Source organism: Salvelinus alpinus, chromosome 3, assembly GCF_045679555.1.
Source record: "Salvelinus alpinus chromosome 3, SLU_Salpinus.1, whole genome shotgun sequence".
Taxonomy (NCBI): Eukaryota; Metazoa; Chordata; class Actinopteri; order Salmoniformes; family Salmonidae; genus Salvelinus; species Salvelinus alpinus.
Genome location: NC_092088.1, coordinates 47,060,572 through 47,084,517, shown reverse-complemented (window position 1 = coordinate 47,084,517; position 23,946 = coordinate 47,060,572). Strand labels below are relative to the sequence as shown.

At 42.3% G+C, this 23,946-nt stretch overlaps 1 protein-coding gene across 13 annotated transcripts in view; it reads right to left on the bottom strand.

Moving 5' to 3' along the window:
* LOC139570837 (zinc finger SWIM domain-containing protein 8-like) overlaps positions 1-16,018 on the bottom strand; it is a 39,916-nt gene extending 23,898 nt beyond the window's left edge. For 12 of the 13 annotated variants that reach the window (XM_071393054.1, XM_071393059.1, XM_071393063.1 and 9 more), the window contains exons 1-4: positions 14,140-16,018; positions 4,601-4,754; positions 4,029-4,123; positions 922-1,094 (exon numbers count right to left, since the gene is read on the bottom strand). In XM_071393054.1, the coding sequence (XP_071249155.1) occupies positions 922-1,094; positions 4,029-4,123; positions 4,601-4,754; positions 14,140-14,317 (600 nt within the window). In that variant the 5' untranslated portion in view covers positions 14,318-16,018. The remainder of the gene's footprint in view (positions 1-921; positions 1,095-4,028; positions 4,124-4,600; positions 4,755-14,139) is intronic. The other variant, XM_071393052.1, reaches the window with a different exon arrangement.
* Between the last annotated feature and the right edge of the window lie 7,928 nt (positions 16,019-23,946).

Below are 23,946 nucleotides of genomic sequence, written 5' to 3'. Positions count from 1 at the left end.
GCTAGTGTGTGCGCTCACACGTGTCACAGAACAGCTGACAGTATGAAGTGGGCGAAAAGACGGGGATGGCTATGGGAGACGAGGCGCTCTCCTGGACGGACGGTTACCGAGCGAGATAGAGAGTTGTTTTCCAGAGGAAAATAAATATGAGGATTGAGAGTTCAAAGTTCATTTTCCGATTCTGATCATGATGGCATAATCAGCAAGGCCAAGGGTTCATATGATCTCAGTACATCTGGACAGAACTTCAAAGGCTGAACTGAGCCCACACACACACGTTCCTGCAAAAACACACACACCCCATCAGACCCTGCAAGACCCACCTCGACTGTGATATCTAGGAGAGTCGGGTGGGGTGTTTACCAACAAAACTGATGGGTGCGCAACTACGAGGTAAAAACAGACAGGGTTGGCTTACAGTCAAAAGATTCTTGATAACATTTAAGTTATATTTCGTCTGCAAATGTTAATTGAAAAAATAAAGACATTTTCCCAATAAGAACTTGTTTGTCTTCAAAATAAATTGTTACAGTTGTTGGTTAGCTGGCTAGCTAACCCTAGCCATATTAGCCTAGACAAGAGTCAAAACAAGACATGGTATTAAGAACAAATACAACTAGCTGAAACAAGTCATCTACAATTCACCGCACAGCAGCTTCTAGTCGCTGTTGCTAGATATCTATGACAATACAGCCTTTTAACTCAAGAGTTGCGCACAAATTATTGTTGGGACGTTGTCTACCCGTCTATAGGCTATGGCTTGTCTGTGCCAGGTTTGGGTAAAAGCTCCAGAATTGAAATGGATTTGACTGTAGTCACAGTGCTACACTAACACACATATACTGTCTATACTACAGCACAAAGGTGTACAGTATAGGTGTATTCATGCAGTAATGCCTTGTGTGTGTACTCTAAACTCACGTTGTGGATCCTGAAGAGGCAGAGGGCCACCACGTGGGCGCACCACTTGGCCCCGGCCCCGCAGGTGCAACTGCAGGAGGTAATGCGGCAGCGGTCAAACATGACAGCCACATTGTACGCCCCTTTTGATTGGCCAGCCTGGGGCGATACCACGGTGGCACTGAGGTGGAAACCTGTGAGAGAGAGTGCAAGAGAAAGAGGGACAGAGAGAAAGACAGAGGGAATAATATCAGCTCTGAAAGGTCAATCTGCTTGTCTGTGTCAGACAATGAGACTGGAGAAATGGAATGAGAAAGTGTTATTATGATGAAGTGGGCCAGGAAAACTTAGAGTGCCTGGGCTGACACTAATAGTGAGCCAGCCATTGGCTGACATTGTGCAGCAGTAAGGGCTGCCAGACAGGAAATGAAAGGCAGTTGTATTTCCATGCACACAGAGAGACTAGGAGATGGGAGAGAGAGGGGGGGAGGGAGAGAGATTAGGAAGGTTGGCCAAAAGCTTTTACCCGCTGGACAGCGGCCAGCATTCTCCTGGTGAGGCCGAGCCGGCAAAGAGGAGTAGGAGAGGGAATGGGATTAGAGGAACAACTCAGCGTAACTATTCCAGATTCAACACAATAGGCCCCCTTCAGAGAGCGGAGCTCTGTTCCAGTCTTTCTGCTTCTCCCTGGCAGTCTAACGCCTCCTCCACCCCTAACCTACTTCCCTTCCCCTACTACTTCCACTGAGAGACGTGGTTTCCATTACCTCACAATGAGCTCTAATGCTTTTCACCTAATACAGCACTGAATGACTTACCCTGGGCTCACAGGAAAACAGCGAAGTACACCGAGAGCAGATAAAGAGAAAGCGCTTGCTTTCAAAGATGGTTGTTAACGTTTTAAATCAGAACCCTTGGGTCATTATGGAAGTCTTTGAAAAAGACACATGCCCCCCGAGGTTTAATACAGTGGGAAAGGTTAGATATCGGCTTTCACTTAACAAGCACTTTAACATAACTTACAGTGGCAAGAAAAAGTATGTGAACCCTTTGGAATTACCTGGATTTCTGCATATATTGGTCATCAAATTTGATCTGATCTTCAGTCACAACAATAGACAAACATAGTGCTTAAACTAATGTCTATATTATCTATATTGAATACGCCATTTAAACATTCACAGTGTAGGTTGGAAAAAGTATGTGAACCCCTAGGCTAATGACTTCTCCAAAAGCTAATTCAAGTCAGGAGTCAGCTAACCTGGAGTCCAATCAATGAGACGAGATTGGAGATGTTGGTTAGAGCTGCCCTGCTCTAATCAAAACACTCAACATTTGAGTTTTCTATTCACAAGAAGCATTGCCTGAACCATGCCTCGAACAAAAGAGATCTCAGAATTGTTGACTTGCATAAAGCTGGAAAGGGTTACAAAAGTATCTCTAAAAGCCTTCATGTTCATGGTAAGACAAATTGTCTATAAATGGAGAAAGCTCAGCACTGTTGCTACTCTCCCTAGGAGTGGCCGTCCTGCAAAGATGACTGCAAGAGCACAGCGCAGAATGCTCAATGAGGTTAAGAAGAATCCTAGAGCGTCAGCTAAAAACTTACAGAAATCTCTGGAACACGCTAACATCTCTGTTAACGAGTCTACAATACGCAAAACACTAAACAAGAATGGTGTTCATGGGAAGACACCACGGAAGAAGCCACTGCTGTCCAAAAAAAATAAAAATAAAAAATTGCTGCATGTCTGAAGTTTTCAAAAGTGCACCTGGATGTTCCACAGCGCTACTGGCAAAATATTTTGTGGAAGGAACACAACACTATGTGTGGAGAAAGAGTCCTGATCTCAACCCGATTGAGATGCTGTGGCATGACCTCAAGAGAGCAGTTCACACCAGACATTCCAAGAATATTGCTGAACTGAAACAGTTTTGTAAAGAGGAATGGTCCAAAATTCCTCCCGACCGTTGTGCAGGTCTGATCCGCAACTACGGAAAACTTTGGTTGAGGTTATTGCTGCCAAAGGAGGGTCAACCAGTTATTAAATCCAAGGGTTCACATACTTTTCCACTCTGCACTGTGAATGTTTATACAGCGTGTTCAAATAAAGACATAATTGTTTTCATATAATTGTTTTCATATAATTGTTAAATAATTTGTTTAAATCAGACTGTGCTTGTCTATGGTTGTGAACTAGATGAAGATCAGATCAAATTGTATGACCAATTTATGCAGAAATCCAGGTATTTCCAAAGCGTTCACATACTTTTTCTTGCGACTGTATAAGCATAAACCACTGAGCCACTGTTGAGCAGTGCATAAAAGGGCATTTCACTGTAAGACTTTTTGATCCTAGCTGGCATCTCAGTGATGTTGAGAGGACTGGATTAATAACCCAATCATTAAGTAGTATGTCCAGTGTGTTGGGGCAGGCTGCTTGGCTTGTGGTTAATCCTAGGTGACTATTGAGGTCCCCCATGTAATAGCAGGTCTATATGCACTATATTTCACCCGTGGCTTCATTCATTGACCTGGGAAATGTCTTAAACGGCACAGTGCAGCAGCATTCCTACACTACACCAAGTTCTCTTTCTACTAATGAACTGGGGGTTGGCAAAGTCAATGGCTAATGATTAGTGATAAATATAACCTGACCGGGGGAAAAAAACAGTAGCGAGCCCAGTTTTTCCTGATCAGGTCACGGGTCAGAATAAACTCTGGGCCCTAGTAATGAGCAGTGAGAGTGGCGTGCTCTATCTGAACTCTATCTGTCACAGCTGGTGAGTAAGGCTCCTTTAGGAACGTTTAGGGTCATTAAAGCGCCTGTAATCCCCACACATCCTGCCAGCCTGCCTGCCCGGCTGCTCTAATCCAGTCATCTGGGATGAGCAGAGAAATGCAGCAGTTCCACCAGGACCCCACACCACTGAGGTGGACACAACATCTGACCTGGGAATAACCCTCAACTATATAAATTCTCAACTTGTTTTTTTGAAGCCCAAAGGGTGAGTGTGTGGCTGTGGCACTAGCCTTTATGGAGGTTTGTAGGAGGTTTAGAGAGTTTAGCCTTCCGTGCTACTGTTTTCTTAGTGCTGAGATGGTATAAGTGAAGGCCACTGCTCACCTATCTGCAGAGGGTCTTTAACAGCCCTCATCCTGTACAGCTGCTCCCCTCGCTGGAACTCATCTGGGCTGCCGTTGGCCAGACACGAGTACAGCCTGCAGAGGGAGATCCACAGAGAGAGGGGGATGAGATCAGAGAAAAATAAAGACACATTAACTTTTCCAAATACTATGTCACCTCTGATGTTGTGCCAGCCATTTGTATGAGTTGTATTTGTGAGTGGTCCTGCGTATTTGGCGTTTGTGACTCTTGGAACTTTAAATGGTCTAACTAATACCGCCTGGTGATGTCAACAGGCAAGTAAAAACTCCAACTATGCAAAAATCATGCTGATTAAAAGGTCCTGTGTAAATTCTCAACCAGTAACTACCAGGAAATAACACTGATCTCATTTTACACTTTTACAGTGTAAGTTTCAGCTGTTGTACAATATGATACAAAACACAGTAAAATAGAATTTTGACTGCAATGGGCCTTTAACAACATTCCCACAAAAATCTCTGAATATATTACAGAAATTCGAGACGATCTCTGATAGATCTCAGAGCATGTGCGCGTATGTCCAGCCTTACCGGATGTCCTCCTCGTTCTCAGGGAAGCTCCAGTAGGCGATGCGTAGCTGCAGCTGCTCAGGGACAGGAGGATAGACCTTCTCCACCACCTCAAACGGGATATGGAACGCCACCTGCTTGGCTGAAAGCTCCACCAGAGGGATGACCTGACCATCTAACAGACAGACAGACCGAGAGCAAGAGAGAATACATTTTTCTGCCATCAACCATATATGGAGGAAAGAAAGCAGTCTAAATAAACTGATGGCTGTGGTTCAGCTGGTCAGAAGCCATGGTAAACCTATCAAAACATTGCCTTGGTGCAAGCCTCCACACTTTCAACTCATGGCCCTGGCCTGGACTTCATCATGACTAGGGCCCAGAGTTTTTCTTGACCATGTGAACTGTCCAGGAAAAACCATCAGCCTTAGTTGGGAGGAAAAACCTGGGCTCCCATGTTACAAGTCAGTACACGTGGTCAGGAAAACCTGCTGGGCCTGTTAAGGACTTCAACCTCCCTTGGTCTCTCAGAGCACAGGACAGCTGCCAAACCTGCAGCCCCTTCAGGAGCCTGTCCTGTCAGCCCAGGAAGGGTTTGGGTTTCCTGAGGGGTTCTGAATGCACACAACCCCTTCTCCAAACACTGCACTCTTCAAAAGCTACAGAGATCCTGAAAAGAAAACGGACACTAAAAACATCCTAGACAGTTTCCTACCCAGAAACAGCCCCATCTTCAGCTGGCTTGGACTGTAGTATTGACAACTAGGAAACCATAAGGTCAGCCACATTCCATAAAAATTGCAAATATAAATCTTCATCTGTAATAATTATTACCATTGTAGCCTTGCAATCTAATTCATCAGGGAGACTTATGCTAACGAAGAAGCATGAGGGAATGGCACTGCAATCCATCTAGTATATTCTACAGTACCTGTAGACTTCCAGTCATTACGCTAACGTCAGTTAGCATTGGCTCGCACTAGTTAACTACCTCTAACTTTCTTCATACTGTAGGCAGTCATAAAAAATGCTTAAATTGCCAGATTCTCGCAGTATACCTTTAAATAAACCTACCACTTGTGGGTCATTCTCATGAAACCATTAAAATACCATGGCAGAAATGACTTTAAATATAAAACATGTAATTTAGTAATATAACAAAATATCATAAGATAATGTTCTCTACCTTGGACAAAGAGTAATTTCAACATAGGAATTCATTATTTTTGTATTTTATTGCATTTTCTGCTGAAATTCTCATTAGCGCAACACATCCAGCTATGAATGTATGTTAAACAGAGTAAAATAAAATGAAAAATTAAATAAATGAATGTTCTACATGTTTTCAAATGACAGAAAAATCATTAATTTACTGAATATTCATGTATAATAATAATGAAAAAAATATTGGAAAAATGAAGTGTCCATGACTGATGTTCTCATCCTCCGCAGCATTTTTAAAAGACTGTTTACACACACACAGAATTTTGAATAAAGTTTGATTTTGAAGCAACACATCTGCCAGTACCTTCAAGATGGCTACCAGCAGATCTCTTTATATTTCTCCAGTTAAATGTTCATACACGACAGTATTGATTATCATTACCGATACAGGTAATGATAGTTTTACACATTACACAGGTAGTTTTACACATTTAGAAAAACGTTATATTTAACATTTTCTATGAAAATATACTTCATTAATGTCTAACTATGTACATTGAGTAAAAATGTGCTTAGTCATCATGTCTTCTCTATTGTTAGCAAAACATGCTAAGGTTCCTCATCCTTCGCAACACCATTCTCACTTACCGCTGCAATTTAAGGCCAGTTGCGGTAGAGAGAACTTCTGTTTCGGTAATGAGAATTTAATCATAGAGACTATATTTTTAAATATAGTTAACTATTAATTTAAATATTATTTACTAACTGTTAATATTTTGCTTTATGTCCTGTTTAATTGCAGACAGTCAGCAAGTGACAAAATTCAGAGAAAAAGTTTACACCAACCCAGAACTGCTGGAAGAGTACAGAAGGACAGAGAGAGGTTAGGGGTTGGAGAGGTTACAGCAAGCGTAATTAGCGCATATATATATATATATATATATTAGTCAATGCTCTCATACAGTGTCTATAGGAAGTCAATACCCTACAGTGTTAGGAAGACTACACATGCGCACACACATGCGCACACAGACACAAAATCAGTATAGTTTATACTATAGGATGTCCATGCACAGTCTAAGTCATTCAGTCCCTACTGTAGGATACACACACATGCACACACGATGTAAGCCATTCAGTCCCTTCTATAGGATACACACACACGGTCAGTAAGCCATTCAGTCTCCACCATAGGATGACATGTCCATAACAGTAAGATTTTTCCCATGTTTTGAGACATGCTCATTTCATGTCATGCTTCCTTTCCATTTCCAGATATCAAAAACGAAAGCAAAATTGTAAAATCAAGAAAACTCAAGATCTGACAAAGAAGTGACATGAAGAAGAAAAAACTGTGGCGGGAAAACTCAAAAAGGTATTACAGAAGAAAGAAACAACTTAAAGCTGTTTTGGACATAACACCCTCAAGCGAGGAAGATGACACACTTCAACATGTTCAAAAAGCAAAATGAAGAAGTTATTCAAAATCTTCAAGAAGACACAGCCTCCCCAAGAGAACAGCCATTCTCACCTCACCAGGTAAATGTCCCTGCCATCAACTCAACTCCTAAGAGAGAGACATCTCTACAGACACCAGGAACAATGAAGACATCTACCCCAAAGGAATCACCCAAAAAGAAGAACATAAGAAAACACTTTCAAAATTGAGGTCTAAGTTGCGCTACACAGAAGAGAAGCTGCTGGAGAAAACCAAAGAGATGGGCAACCTAAAGAAAAGACTGAAAAGACTTGAGATGATGGCCAAGAGGAAGCAGGTAATTGTCAACATGGAAGGCAGAAAGGTCCAGAAGAAAACTACAAAGAGAGGTCATCAGAGAACATTAGCCAATAACAGCCAGAGAAGACTAATGCGCAAACTTGTTAGCCGCTTCCTTCATCTCCACTGTAATAAATGGGAAATCCAGAGAAATTCGGTAAAAGGGCCAGATAATCCGTAAGAGAGCCTTAACAGACACTATGGCAAATCTTCTAAGAAGATTTCTGTCTGAGAATCCAAGGCACAACCTTTCCAAGGCTCAATTCTTTAAATTTAAGCCATTTTGGATTGGCCAGCGAAGAGTCAGACAGAGAAACATGTGCTTGCAAAGCACAAGAAAACTTTGGCTTGAAGATAAAGAAGCTGCACCAGCTTGGGGGTCATAGAAATATCATCCCCAAGGGACAATGTACCAGTGTGTGCCAGTGTGTGTAGTGACAATGACATGTGCTGTTCTAAAGTTTTTGTATGTGTTCTTTGTTTTTAGCCTGTTTGTTATGTACTTTTGAAGCACTGCAAAATGAAATTGATTGAACTTGAATCCATGATTGTGCCAATATCTCATTTATCTTCTACATTAAATGTTTTTAACCATACCTCAGTCTTAGTATACTTATTATCATTACCGAAATCATCAACCTCATTACCAAAACATATGTATCATTACCGCAACAGGTATTCATTTTATGTTAATTTAATGAAAGGAAAAATAGTAGTTTGCTTTTAAATGCAAGCATGCCACTTTTTTTTTTTTAAATATGTCAGGTTTCAATGAAATATCAAAAATATTAGGTTGTAGATTGCGGAAGGTGTTGCGGTACTGAGAGAAAGTCAAAATCAAATAAAAATAGAAGTAACTGTGCATGACTGTTAACAATCCATTTTTAAAAAATGTGAAAATGTATTAGCTTTCCTAATGGTCTTGACGTTTTCAGACCATTCAGGTAATGAGATTTGTAAGGACATGTTTTGGAAAATATGTTAAAAGGTGTTAAATTATTAGTAAATGTTTAAAATTAATGCTCAAACAGGAATTAAAGATATACTTCTCCTTAATGCAACCGTTTTTTATTTTACCTTTATTTAACTAGGCAAGTCAGTTATAAACAAATTCTTATTTTCAATGATGGCCTCGGAACAGTGGGTTAACTGCCTGTTCAGGGGCAGAACGACAGATTTGTACCTTGTCAGCTCGGGGATTTGAACTTGCAACCTTTCGGTCCAACGCTCTAACCACTAGGCTACCCTGCCGCCCTGCCGCCCCTGTGTTAGATTTTAAAAAAGCTTTACAGCAAAAGCACACCATGTAATAATCTGAGTACAGCGCTCAGCCACCAAAACAAGCCATACAGATACCAGCCATGTTGTGGAGTCAACAGAAGTCAGAAATAGCATTATAAATATTCACTTACCTTTGATGATGTTTATCGGAATGCACTCCCAGGAATCCCAGTTCCACAATAAATGTTTGTTTTGTTCGATAAAGTCCAAATACCTCCTTTTTGTTTGCGCGTTTAGTTCACAAATCCAAATTCACGAGGCGCAGGCACTTAGTCCAGACGAAAAGTCAAAACAGTTCCATTACAGTTCGTAGAAACATGTCAAACAATGTATAGAATCAATCTTTATGTTTTTATCATAAATCTTCAATAATATTCCAACTGGACAATTCCTTTGTCTTTAGAAATGAAAAGGAACGCAGCTCGCTCTCACGGTCGCACGCATGACTTAGCTCATGGCATAGCTCATGGCATTCTGCCAGACCTCTTAGTCAAACAGCTCTTATTCGCTCTTCCTTCACAGTAGAAGCCTGAAACAAGGTTCTAAAGACTGTTGACATCTAGTGGAAGCCTTAGGAAGTGCAATCGGACCAAATTTACACAATCTTGGATAGGCAATTAATAGAAAATCTACAAACCTCAGATTTCCCACTTCCTGGTTGGATTTTTCTCTCAGGTTTTTGCCTGCCATATGAGTTCTGTTATACTCACAGACATCATTCAAACAGTTTTAGAAACTTCAGATCTACTAATAATATGCATATCTTAGCTTCTGGGCCTGAGTAGCAGACAGTTTACTCTGGGCACGCTTTTCATCCGAACGTGAAAATAGCACCCCCAGTCATAAGAAGTTAATGGGGTATTGGGATATACACCGAAAATAAAGTCTGAGGTTAACGCAGGCTTAGGAGATCTTATAAATGTTCTACTATGAGATAATATCAGTCCGTTAAGATGGATGACCTTTATGTGCTCAAAATAAGTCAGTTGATAAGTCGCTTTCAGAAATGGAACTACATTAGTCGCAACATTTTTCATCCCACAATACCAACGACGCAAACTAGTCTATGCTGCAGTCCGCCAAAAAGCCAGTTAGCTTAGTTAGCTTTCTGCTTATCAGCTTGAACAAAAACGCAAGGATGGTATTTTGGTTTGCTCCAGGCTGCAACCATCTCTCTTCAGCAGGAAGATGCTAGTTTTTTCAGTTCCCAGACGATGTTGATAAGGTCTGTCTGATAAGGTAAACTAAGCCTGTTAGCTAGACAACAAAGGCATGCGATTTATTTTTTACATGTTAGCACATCGTTAGTGTTTTACTTGTTTTGATTACATAAATGCTTCAAAATTCACAAAAAGTGATGTTATGTGATCATATTATCTAATAGAACAAAACTTAAGATCTTCTAAGCCTGTGTTTACCACATACCTTATTTTCAGCATTTATCCAAAAAGCCTAAACATAAAAAATAAAAACAATATTTCCTCATAGGCTTTGGCCAACGAGCCATGGCAGAGGTAGCCTCTGTTAGTACCTACAAAAAGACAGCATTACTATTGCTCTCTATTCCTCTCTCATGCGGTCTGTGTGTATATGCGCTTCGGTCTGTGGTCAGAAAGAATAGGCGCAATGGATTATGGTCATTGTAATTAAGTTCAGTGCAGAAACATGGTAATTAAGTTCAATATTTGCCTAATGAAAACTACAACTTCCAAGCAGCCCAGCGTCCCACATAGCTCTTAGCCAAATTTATCTTGTGAATGATTTGATTTCTCTCTAGAGAAACAACGCGTTGAGCTCACAAAAAAAAACAAAATAAATGGAATTAAAGTAAATGAACAGACATCGGTCAATTTTGTTGTTTAATAACTTTGGGAAAAGAACAACTTTTTGGTTAAATCGCTCAGCATTACTATAAACACCTGCTCCCCTGTCCCCACCTGCCCCATGTAAGCTACAAATAGGAAGGAGAGCGAGGGAGAGAGAAAAATAGGGGGAGCCCAGTAACAGCAGCGAGGGTACAGTAACAGAGTCTCACAGAGTCTTTGTTGCCATCCAGTCATTGCCAGTTGCATGGTAACTAACTCCTTACTGACCAATCAGGAGAGAGCAGGGGGGTGCCACGCTCAAACAGCTGTTCCATTGTAGAGTGGTGAAGGATTGCTGCTCACACACATGCCCAGTAGGTTGTGTGCTTACTGTCTCTCTCCAGTCTGTGGTTAGAAAGAAATAGATCAACAGAGCCAACAGATGCATAGTGCCTAACCAAAACCCTAACCATACCCTACATTTTGAGCAATTGAGATAAATGTTAAATAAATACATTTATCTCTAACTCGGCAAGTCAGTTAAGAACATTAAGAACAAATTCTTATCTACAATGACAGCCTACCTCGGCCAAACCCTAACAATGCTGGCCCAATTGTGTGCCGCCATATGGGACTCCCAATCACGGCCGGTTGTGATACAGCCTGGAATCGAACCAGGGTCAGTAGATATAAGCTAGCCTTCAAGGTGTAACCTTCAGTAAAATCTCTTACTGATCTCATTTTTGGGGGATCTGACAGTGACTTTAGATTAGGACTTTGAGGTTTGGCAACTCTATCATGCAAGATCAGCAGAAATACGCAGATTGATCAAATTGGAGGTTGTATTACTGAACCACAATCCCCAGCTCTGAACTGAATGACCTGCACAAGACAAAGCCCTCTATACAGCCCACAGCTGACTCCACTCCACCCTTCCCCTACCACTCCTTAAACGTAAACAAACAGGCCTGACCACACACACACCCTCCCCCAAACTCCCCTAGTTGAGGCTTCTAATAAATATTTCCCCCCCCCCACCGGTTCCTTACTTGCTTGTACAACCCACACGGGTCGGCTCTCTGTTTACCCCTCCCCAGCTGCCGTCCAATAAGCCAGCTCAGAGAACTCAGCTGAGACTCCAGGACCCCCACTCACACACGGACCCCAGTGTACAACTCCACCCACACAGCCAGGCCGGCCAGCATTACAAATCATTGACAGATTAAGTCACTCCACCAGCACTATCCTCAAAGAAACCAAAGTTTAAAAAATATATATATATGAGAGAGAACAAAAATAAATGCAACATGCAATAATTTCAAGGATTTTACTGAGTTACAGTTCAAATAAAATCTATGCCCTAATCTATGGATTTTACATGGCTGGGCAGGGGCAGGGGTGCAGCCATGGGTGGGAATAGGCCCACCCACTGGGGAGCCAGGCCCAGCCAATCAAAATGTGTTTTTCCCCACAAAGGAGCTTTATTACAGCCCAAAATACTCCTTAGCTTCATCAGCTGTCCGAGTGACTGGTCTCAGATGATCCCGCAGGTGAAAAAGCTGGATGTGGAGGTCCTGGGCTGGCATGGATACACATGGTCTGCGGTTGTGAGGCCGGTTGGACATACAGACAAATTCTTTAAAATGACGTTGGATGTGGCTTATGGTAGAGAAATTAACATTACATTCTCTGGCAACAGCTCTGGGGGACATTCTTGCAGTCAACATGCTAATTGCATGCTTGGCATTGTGTTGTGACAAAACTGCACATTTTAGAGGGTCTGTTTATTGTCCCCAGAACAAGGTGCACCTGTGTAATGATTATGCTGTTTAATCAGCTTCTTGATATGCCACACCTGTCAGGTGGATGGATTATCTTGGCAAAGGAGAAATGCTCACAAACAGTGTTGTAAACAAATTTGTGCACAACATTTGAGAGAAATACGCTTTTTTGTGCATATGGAAACTTCTGGGATCTTTTATTTCAGCTCATGAAACATGGGACTAACACTTTACATGGTGCGTTTATATTTTTGTTCAGTAGTTATGCATGTCACATACACCAGATGTGTGCAGTGAAATGTGTGGTTTTACAGGATCAGCAACAGTAGTACAGCACCCCTGGAGCAAATTTGGGTTAAGTGCCAGGGTTAAGTGCCTTGCTCAAGGGCACAGCGACAGATTTTCCACGTACTTTACTCTGGGATTTGAACCAGCAACCTTTATGTTACTGACCCAACACTCTTAACCGGTAGGCTGCCTAGCCTATACAACATTATCTACTTTGGTAGAGAAAGTAAGTAATACATTTTGGAGAACAATGTTGTAGACCTGAGGTTAGGGGGATGTAGAAAGAAATTACATTATGCAAGTATTATGGAAACTGTCCTGCAAATAAACTAATGGGTTATCATCAATGACATCACAGCCAATAGGCCTAAATTAAATGAGGAATCAGTGACATGGGCAGCCAGCACTTGCGCTCCCATTGGCAAAGTGTCCCATACTGATGAGTTCAGAGCCCTTTGAGGACTCTCCAAAGAATAAGAAGCAGAGCAACATGGGCTGTTGTTGTGCAGTCAACAAAATGGGCTTCATTCTGAGAGAACAAGCTTGCTATGCCTCAATTCTGGGAAAATGGTATCCTAAGAAGGCCATAATATGTCAAATGCACACAGCCTAAATGATCAATGGTCAAATGATGAGGACAGGACAACCAACAGGAAATTAGGACCAAATTAATTATTTTTAACTAGGCTACACTGATCAAAGCGGTTAACAATTGTAGGCCTACACCATTATTCAAATTTACAATAAAAGGCACTACTTCTTCATTGGCTGAGCAGCATTTAAAGTGATACAGCCTCTGCAAAAGTCAGTGCATTCATAGTTCTTGCACTTCGCGGAGCAGCGCAGAGCTGTTGTCAAGGAAGTGAGTTTGTATTTATATAGGACCTCCAGCCCTCACCTACCGTCAACCAATCATGTCAATGTGGAGCTATACAGATCCCTCTGTATTGTTACAAATTTTGAGAGTCGCACGGTGATGCAGTACAGAGCTAAATTTGGCCTCTGCGTGCTGCCAGAGGCTCCGTAATTTTGTCACACCAACCATACAGTGCCTCCGACCACATTTTCGGATCAAGCATAAATTGGCTCTTAGTGAAGATAATGTGCAATATTACATTTTATAAATTACTTTGGAGATTGATATGTGTAGTCACATTGACGTATCTTGTTAACTTTCTATTCTGAAAGCAGGCTAATGCATGAGTGTAATGTTTGTTTGAAACTTTCACAAGAAAACACTGACATCAAAGACAAACAACAAATTCTGATTCAAGACAGGCTTTCAGATGGATCCATCATCACAGGTACTTTAAGTAATGAGAGAAAGGAGAACCCATGCTGGCCACCACACAATGTTATTTGGCAACAGGCATCAAGTGGTTTTAAGTGGTCAAAGGTCAATATGAGGACACTGAAAGTGTAACAAGAGGATGTGAGTACGAGTAATAGAATGTGTATGTTTACCTTTAATCTTAACTGTAGGAGAGTTTGGTCCACCAGACTGTTTTCTCCATCCCCTCCAGTTCTGACACAGACTCTCAGCTTCTGATATGAAGGAGCAGAGCGAGTCCTCCTCGAACCGGTCAGAATCTTCGAAGGAGAACCTTTCTCCGTCTTCCCACTCGGCGAACATTAGTTCCATTACATCCACTGTAGGCTATATAACACAGGATTCAAGTGGACTGTACAATAGCCAAGGCCTTCCGTCAAAGGATTTTAAAAAAATAAAAGGGTGAGCGTGGCCCACCACTGACAGGCAGCAGAAGGAAAGAACACTTCCACAAGTCTCCAGTAAAAGTTGGGGGAGGGGTGAGCGCAACAACCAAAACACTGCTGAGAGCTCACTGTAGTCTTGCTGGCGAGCTACACAATAAAACAATAATATCCATTCTCAACAGTAGAGGGAAAAAATACTTTGTATCACGAATTGTACCAAATTAGTATTCAGTATATCTGGAAAAGAGAGGCACAACTAGGGCACACAATGACTTTTTTTTTCATCGTTCTTACAAAGGCCTTGCCATTTAGGGTGATAACTTATCTGAGACACCGTATATCCATGTCGTCTGAGAAAGTTGATCCTAGTCCGGTAACAATTTAGTTTCTGTCCCCTACCACCACACAGTTTCGAGTTGGACTGTTTCTGCTTGACTGTCTAGTTGAGTGGACAGTACTTCGAGGGAGAAGACCCCCACTCACTTACAAGTCACCCATAGACACATATTGATAGGGTTCTTATCTAATTTTAATAAAACACTTTCTACATTGGCTACGATTAACCCAACTAGTCCAAATAAATATTGACGTCAACTATTGTACTTTAAAATTAAATCTACATAAACGTAACTTGTTTTCCTCCATTTCCAACCTCCTCGATGAATCAGCTGTGCTACACACTGCCCGTCTCGAGACAACCGGACATAATGTTCCAAAAGCTTGCAAGCAATACAACCTAGCAGGCCTATTTAATTTCCCCTGTGGATAAAACGTGAATAAAATAACAAGTGAAATCCAGATAGAATAAGAGACGGTAGTTTTCTTTGACAGACACTCACTACTCAAGCTTGAGGAGCTGATAGCTTGCTAATTGCTAGCAACTAGCTAAACTATCTGCTAATGCTAACTAGCCAGCTAACTACAGTAGTAAGCGAACACTGGCCAACAAGAGTAGGTTGCTAAATCAGCTAGCTAACATCTTAAAAATACAAGAGTCTCGATTGTCATTATTCACAATTGTTGTCGCTAGGAGTTCTAATTTGTGGGAAACATCGTAAAAATTTGCGAATATTCTTTCAAACACTGTCTCTGGCAGGATACCCTTGGTCCTAATCCATGTCTCAAAGCCCTAGCTAGCTAGCTACAGTAGCACCCGCTCCAACAAGGGCTTTGGTGTTTGTTTACCTTGACACCTTTAAAGACCTACACATCCGTCAAACTTGACTGACTATACTATTTTCGAGCAACGGTCTTCAGTAATGGTGCACGGTTAGTTTTATATTTGCTGGATTGCACATCTACTCTATTAGCTAATAGACTTGACTCGAATTTATTTGCCTTTGTATTTATTTATTTTTTAAAGCTTCTTCGCTCGAGCCCCACTGGTTCCCGATGACTCCCGAGTCCAGATACTGCAAAAAAATTGAAAAAAATACCCTTATTTTCTAATGACACCGGTAATCCTACCGTTCCCACGTTGTGTCTTTGAGCCTTCTAACGACACCGGGGTCCCTCCAAATTGTCTCAACAGTCCCCCACTCTTCCACTCTCCCTGGTCGGGAAGATGGCTCTTCTGCTCTCGTTGGCTTCAGCAAAGCTTGGCTGTTGCCTCTATCAGCTGATTTTAACTTCAGCCTCGTTTTCGCTAGCGTCAAACTCTCAGCTGGCTGTACAAATCTTGGCATAGGCGCCACCAAAATTGACCCTTTTCACAACCCTATCCTAACTACCACTCAGATTTCAGAGTGGTCAATAATTGTCCTTTGGACAAAACTCAATTATGATTCTCTGCATTCATGGCCTAATTGGTTTTGACAACTTTATATGCTGAAAGTATGAATGCAAAAAGTATGTTATGTTTCAGCCTTCTGTTATTTTGCTAATGCCTATGCAGGCGGTTGTTACATGCAAACCATAGATGAGCCATGTGTTCACTTGCCATGTGTATTTTGCTTGTATATTTTGTATATTTCGTATTTATATATAGATGCATTCTATTGTACTAGGTACTGATTTATCGATTTGCTGATGTATTTTCTTGCCCAATATGCATTCAGGGCTCGACCCACCCAGTTTATAATAACATATACTGCCTGGTGATGGCACCTGGTGTAACCGATGTGAAATGGCTAGCTAGTTAGCCGTGGTGCGCGCTAATAGCGTTTCAATCGGTGACGTCACTCGCTTTGAGACCTTGAAGTAGTGGTTCCCCTTGCTCTGCAAAGGCCGCGGCTTACTGTGGTTGAAATGTGCAGAGGGTCCCTGCTTCGAGCCCAGGTTGGGGCGAGGAGAGGGACGGAAGCTATACTGTTACATTGGTGCCGTGACCCGGATCACTGGTTGCTGCGGAAAAGGAGGAGGTCGAAAGGGGGGTGAGTGTAACAGATGTGAAATGGCTAGCTAGTTAGCGGTGGTGTGCGCTAATAGCCTTTCAATCGGTGACGTCACTTGCTCTGAGACCTTGAAGTAGTGGTTCCCCTTGCTCTGCAAGGGCTGTGGCTTTTGTGGCACGATGCTTTGTGAGTGACTGTGGTTGATTTGTGAAGAGGGTCCCTGGTTCGAGCCCAGGTTGGGGCGAGGAGAGGGACGGAAGCTATACTGTTACACTGGCAAGTCAAAACTCCACCCATGCAAAACCTGCTGATAAGAAGGTCCTAGCCTGTATTTTTAACCAGCAACTATCAGGAAATCACACTTTTACAGTGTTAGTGTCATCAGCTGTTGTGCAATATGATACAACACACAGGAAAACAGAATTTTGACTGCACTGGGCCTTTAAGTATGTGAATTGAAACATGGTTTACTTAGGGTCTCTTTACACTACACTACTTTGATGACACAAAATAGGTCCAGGAGAGATACTTGTGTAGTGTAAAGAGAGATCTAGATCATCTACAACACATACCAACCCCCCTCTGAGTCTTGACTTAAACCTCTTTGTTCCCTTGGGAGCATAGGGCGTCCACCATGGATCTCCACCTCACTCTCTTCCGTGCAAGTACTTTTTCCTCTAGCCAGGAGACCCCCACTTTACTTCGTTATTGAAGAGTGGAGCATCTCCAGTTGTTTTTAGGCCTTCCCTGTGTAACAGTATAACTTTAGACCGTCCCTTCGCCCCGACCCGGGCGCGAACCAGGGACCTTCTGCACACATCAACAACAGCCACCCACGAAGCGTCGTTACCCATGGCTCCACAAAGGAACGGGCCCTTGCAGAGCAAGGGGATCCACTACTTCGAGTCTCAGAGCAAGTAACGTCACCGACTGAAAGGATGCTAGCGCGCACCACCGCTACCTAGCTAGCCATTTCACATCGGTTACACCTGCATTCTTTTTTCTTCTGGGTTGTGGTCAATTTGCCTTCAAACCCAAAGTTGAATTGCATTGAATTCTACGTCGGGAAACAATATATCTAAAGGAAAGTATAATTACATAAACTTTTCCAAGCGCAGGTAGTGCGTTCAGATTTCCTGAAGCATGCGCAGAATGATGTAAACACGTGCATGAGCTTGGCAAGTATGCATGCGTCTCGTGCATGTATTTTTATTTTGTGCACATGCTTCAGGTGTTAGAAATCGTAATGCACTACCAGCGCTTTGAAAAGTGTATGTTATTGTCTCACATTCCTACCGCCAAAAGGACAAGATGCGCGGACAACCGGTAAAGTGCGTTAAAATATAATTGTATTCAACATTCTGGTCGTAAGAGGATTCAAATGTTTTTTCTGCTCGACGTAGTATTTAATACAATTCAAAGTTGTGTTTCCAGGCAATAGTCCAGTGCTTGTCTTATGTTTGATGTGTCTTTACTGAGTGTACTGTATGTCCAATCCATCTCTATTTCCTTCTACTGATTACATTACTGATAAGCCTCCTGTATAGTTTTTTCCCCTCAAGTTGGATATTTTGTTTAGCCACCATATCCTCAGAATGTAACGCAGGGAGTTGTTGGTGAAGACGGGAAGTTTATTGATTAGGAATTGTGCGAATCTTGGTGTTTAAGGAGAGCTGTGATGAGAGCCATATAGGGCGGAATGTCATGAAGGCATGTCGAGCTTTGCTGATGCATAGCTCAACATCCTTGTCAGCTCCCCCGTCAGTGCTGATGTTGCTTACAAGATAGACAAAGTCAGGCACGTTTTCAATAGTTTTCCAATCTATGGTGAGTTTTTCGGGGGATTTGTTTTTTATTGTCAGTATCTTGGTCTTAACCACATTTATTTTGAGGCCAAGTTGCCTGCTGTTTTCCTATAGTCAATCTGTTTTTTGTTGCATTTGCTTTTGACTTTCAGAGTCCAAAGCCAGGTCCTCCAATTGAGTGAATGGGCTCCACTGGATCCCTGTTTTTTGGTGGGCTGTGGCTCTCTTCATGGTCGAATCAATGGCTATTAGTGAAAGCAGAGGGTATAGTGAGCAGACGTAGGATACTCCAGTTTTGATATGGAGTTTGTCATCAAAGTTTTCTGTTGGAAGTGACCTGGCAAGTGAACCCTTCATCCTTATCAGATTCACATATATATATTTTTTTCACTTTTATTTAGCCAGGTAAGCTAGTTGAGAACAAGTTCTCATTTACAACTGCGACCTGGCCAAGATAAAGCAAGGCAGTGTGACACAAATAACAACACAGAGTTACACATGGAATAAACAAGCGTACAGTCAATAACATAATAGAAAAAAAGAAAGTCTATATACAGTGTGTGCAAATGGCGTGAGGGGGGTAAGTGTAACAGTACAGCTTTAGTCCATCCTTTCGCCCCAACCTGGGCTCGAACCAGGGACCCTCTGCACAAATCAACCACAGTCACTCACGAAGCATCATTACCCATTGCTCCACAAAAGCCGCGGCCCTTGCAGAGCAAGGGGAACCACTACTTCAAGGTCTCAAAGCGAGTGACGTCACCGATTGAAACGCTATTAGCGCGCACCACCGCTAACTAGCTAGCCATTTCACATCGGTTATATAAGGCAATAAATAGGCCATAGTAGCGAAGTAATTACAATTTTGCAGATTAACACAGGAGTGATAAATGAGCAGATGATGATATGCAAGTAGAGATACTGGTGTGCAAAAGAGCAGAAAAGTAAATAAAAACAATATGGGGATGAGGTAGGTAGATTGGGTGGGCTATTTACAGATGGACTATGTACAGCTGCAGCGATCTGTTAGCTGCTCAGATAGCTGATGTTTAAAGTTAGTGAGGGAAACATAAGTCTCCAGCTTCAGAGATTTTTGCAATTCGTTCCAGTCACTGGCAGCAGAGAACTGGAAAGAAAGGCCGCCAAAGGAGGTGTTGGCTTTGGGGATGACCCGTGAGATATACCTGCTGGAGCGCGTGCTATAAGTGGGTTCTGCTATGGTGACCAGTGAGCTGAGATAAGGCGGGAGCTTTACCTAGCATAGACTTATAGATGACCTGGAGCCAGTGGGTCTGGCGACGAATATGTAGCGAGAGCCAGCCGACTAGAGCATACAGGTCGCAGTGGTGGGTGGTATAAGGGGCTTTGGTAACAAAACGGGTGGCACTGTGATAGACTGCATCCAGTTTGCTGAGTAGAGTATTGGAAGCTATTTTGTAGATGACATCGCCGAAGTCGAGGATCGGTAGGATAGTCAGTTTTACTAGGGTAAGTTTGGCGGCGTGAGTGAAGGAGGCTTTGTTGCGAAATAGGAAGCCGATTCTAGATTTGATTTAGGATTGGAGATGTTAAAATATGAGTCTGGAAGGAGAGTTTACAGTCTAGCCAGACACCTAGGTATTTGGTCTTGTCCACATATTCTAGGTCAGAACCGTCCAGGGTAGTGATGCTAGTCGGGTGTGCAGGTGTGGGCAGCGAACGGTTGAAAAGCATGCATTTGGTTTTACTAGCTTTTAACTTCTTTGGGACAGGGGGGCAGTATTGAGTAGCTTGGATAAAAAAGTGCCCAGAGTAAACTGCCTGCTACTCTGTCCTAAAAGCTAGAATATGCATATAATTAGTAGATTTGGATAGAAAACACTCTGAAGTTTCTAAAACTGTTTGAATGTCTGTGAGTATAACAGAACTCATATGGCAGGCAAAAACCTGAGAAAAAATCCAACCAGGAAGTGGGAAATCTGAGGTTTTCAACTCTTTGCCTATCCAAGATACAGTGGAAATGGGGTCATATTGCACTTCCTAAGGCGTCCACTAGATGTCAACAGTCTTTAGAACCTTGTTTGATGCTTCTACTATAAAGGAGGGGGGAATGAGAGGGGATTGAGTCAGAGGTCTGGCAGAGTGCCACGAGCTGGTCACGCGCATTCACATGAGAGGTAGCTTGCGTTCCATTGCATTTCTGAAGACAAAGGAATTCTCTGGTTGGAACATTATTGAAGATTTATGATGAAAACATCCTAAAGATTGATTCTATACTTAGTTTGACATGTTTCTACGAACTGTAATATGACTTTGTCTGAACTTTCGCCTGGACCTGCCAGCGTGTCGTCAGTTTGGATTGTGTACTAAACGCGCGAACAGAAGGTGTTTGGACATAAATTATGGACTTTATCGAACAAATCAAACATTTATTGTGGAACTGGGATTCCTGGGAGTGCATTCTGATGAAGATCATCAAAGGTAAGTGAATATTTATAATGCTATTTCTGACTTTGTTGACTCCACAACATGGCGGATATCCTTTTGGCTTGTTTGGGCTCTGAGCGCTGTACTCAGATTATTGCATGGTGTGCTTTTTCGGTAAAGCTTTTTTGAAATCTGACACAGCGGTTGCATTAGGGAGAAATTTATCTAAAGTTCCATGCATAACCCATGTATTTTCATCAACATTTATGATGAGTATTTCTGTAAATTGATGTGACTCTCTGCAAAATCACCGGATGTTTTGGAAGCAAAACATTACTGAACGTAACACGCCAATGTAAACTGAGATTTTTGGATATAAATATGAACGTTATTGAACAAAACATACATGTATTGTGTAACATGAAGTCCTATGAGTGTCATCTGATGAAGATCATCAAAGGTTAGTGATTCATTTTATCTTTATTTATGCTTTTTGTGACTCCTCTCTTTGGCTGGAAAAATGTCTGTGTTTTTATGTGGCTATGTACTGACCTAACATAATTGTTTGGTGTGCTTTTTTTTCCCTTTTTGAAATCTGACACGTTGGCTGGATTCACAACAAGTGCAGCTTTAATTTGGTGTATTGCATGTGTGATTTCATGAAAGTTACATTTTTATAGTAATTTATTTGAATTTGGCGCTCTGCATTTTCACTGGATGTTGGCCATGCGGGACGCTAGCTGCGGGGGTGGGGGGGGGGGGGGGGTGGAGCTGTTGGCCGGGGTTGGGGTAGCCAGGAGGAAAGCATGGCCAGCCGTAGAGAAATGCTTATTGAAATTTTTGATTATCATGGATTTATCGGTGGTGACCGTGTTACCTAGCCTCAGTGCAGTGGGCAGCTTGTTCTCCATGGACTTTACAGTGTCCCAAAACTTTTTGGAGTTAGAGGTACAGGATGCAAATTTCTGTTTGAAAAAGCTAGCCTTTGCTTACCTGACTGACTGCTGATTTGAGGGATGCCATAGTGCCGTAGCAGTTTCCATAGACTGTTTCTGTCTAGACTATCGAAAGCTTTTTCGAAGTCTACGAAGTTTATATGTAATGGTGTCCGCCATTTAATGCACTGTTCAACGATTATCCTGTGTTACAATGTGGTCTGTACAGGAGTAGTCCTTCCTAAAGCCTGTTTGTTCCTTTCAGAGTCTCTTATCGAGTGCGTCCTGCATCCTATCCAAGATGATCCGACAGAGGATTTTGCTGAGGATTGAGAGGAGCATGAGTCCTCTCTAGATCTTGCACTCAGAGGTTTCCTTTCTTGGGGATTGTAACAATCAAACCTGTCTTCCATTCTGTTGGTACTTCTTATTTTCCCCAGATCTCATTCAGTAGGATGTGTAAGACCTTTGCAGTGGCACTGATTTATGTTTTTAGAACATCAGGTGGTATGTTGTAATTTCCTAGTGCCCTGCCTAGCTTTAGCTTTTTGGTGGCTCGCTTGATCTCCGCCTTGGATGTCCTACTACAGTTTATGTTTAGGTCTTCTGTTGCTTCGATGATGTCTGGGGTTAAGTCAGGTGGAGGCCTGTTTAGCTTTTCCTCGAGGTGAACTTTCCAGCGTTCCAGTTGTTGGGATTGTTTGGTAAGAAGGTTTCCACGTTTGTCTCTGATGGAGTGGCTTCGGCTCCTGTTCTTCCCGGGCCAGCTTTCTGGTGATCTTATACAACTCCATGGAATTGTGTTGCTTGGCTGCCACCTCCACCTCGCTAGCAAGTTGTTCAGTGTGTGCTTTCTTGTCCCTCTTTCATCTCTTTCTAACCACCTTGTTTCTGTGTTGGTATTCCTGTCGCATACTTTCTCTTGGCGTCATCCATTCCCTGTTAAATTTGGTCTCCCTCCTTGCCTCTATTTTTTTTCCAGGTGTCATCTGTGATTGACTTTTCTCCTAACTTCCCTGTGGCCTAGGACTTCTTCACAAATCTTGACCACTTGAATGATTTCTCCCTCTGCCAATGCTTTAAATCTGTTTAATAGAGATATTGCCCAATTCCTGGCATATCTAGATATTTAGTAGTTTTCTCATCTCAAATCACCTCTGCACCCTACTGCCCACCTTGCTCTTTACTACCAACTTCATCTGGAATTCCCCTACCAGGAGGTGATGGTCTGAGTTGATGTCAGACCCTCTTTTGACTCTGACATCCAGGAGAATTCTCCTCCATTTCCTGGTTATTGTTATGTGCTCAATCTGGTTTTCTGTTCGGTGGTCTGGGGATATCCATGTGGCTTTGTGGGTGGGGTTGTTGTGGGAAAATACTTCCAATTGCCAGCTCATTGAGGGCACAGAAGTCTGTGAACAGAAGACCATTCTCATTCATCTGTCCTAGACCTTCTCTCCCAATTGTGCCCCTCCAGTTGTCATTGTCCTTTCTGATCTTGGCATTTATGTCCCCCAATACAATTTGGATGTCTCTTTTGGGTACTTTTTGAATAACTGCCTGAGCTGTTGATAGAAGGCGTCTTTTCGAAGTCAGCTGAGCTGGTTGGAGCATAGCACTGTATGAATGTAGTGTTGCACCCTTTAGATGTAAATCTGGCTGTGATGATTCTTGCAGACATTGGCTTTCACTCAATCAGGCTCTTTGCTGCATTTTTTCACAGAAGTAGTCCAACTCCATGTTTTTGTGGGTCTTCTTCATTTGTGCTTCCAGGGCAAAGGAAGGTTTCACCCTGGTGGTTGTTCTTTCACCAAAAGTGTTCCACTTGCTTTCAGACTCCAACAATGCTCAGGTTGTATTTTCTCATCTCTCTGGCTAGTTGTGACAGCTTACTTGTCTGGTATAATGTTCTGACATTCCAGCATCCAATTCTCACTCTACTTGAGCTGTAGTAGACTTTTCCTCCTCTAGGCTTTCAGTTGAGTTTGGCCCAGGGGATTCATAGACACCCTTCTAGGGTAGTCTGTTCGGCTCAGGTTTTTGGAGAGGTTGAGTTTACATAGTTTTGATTTCTGT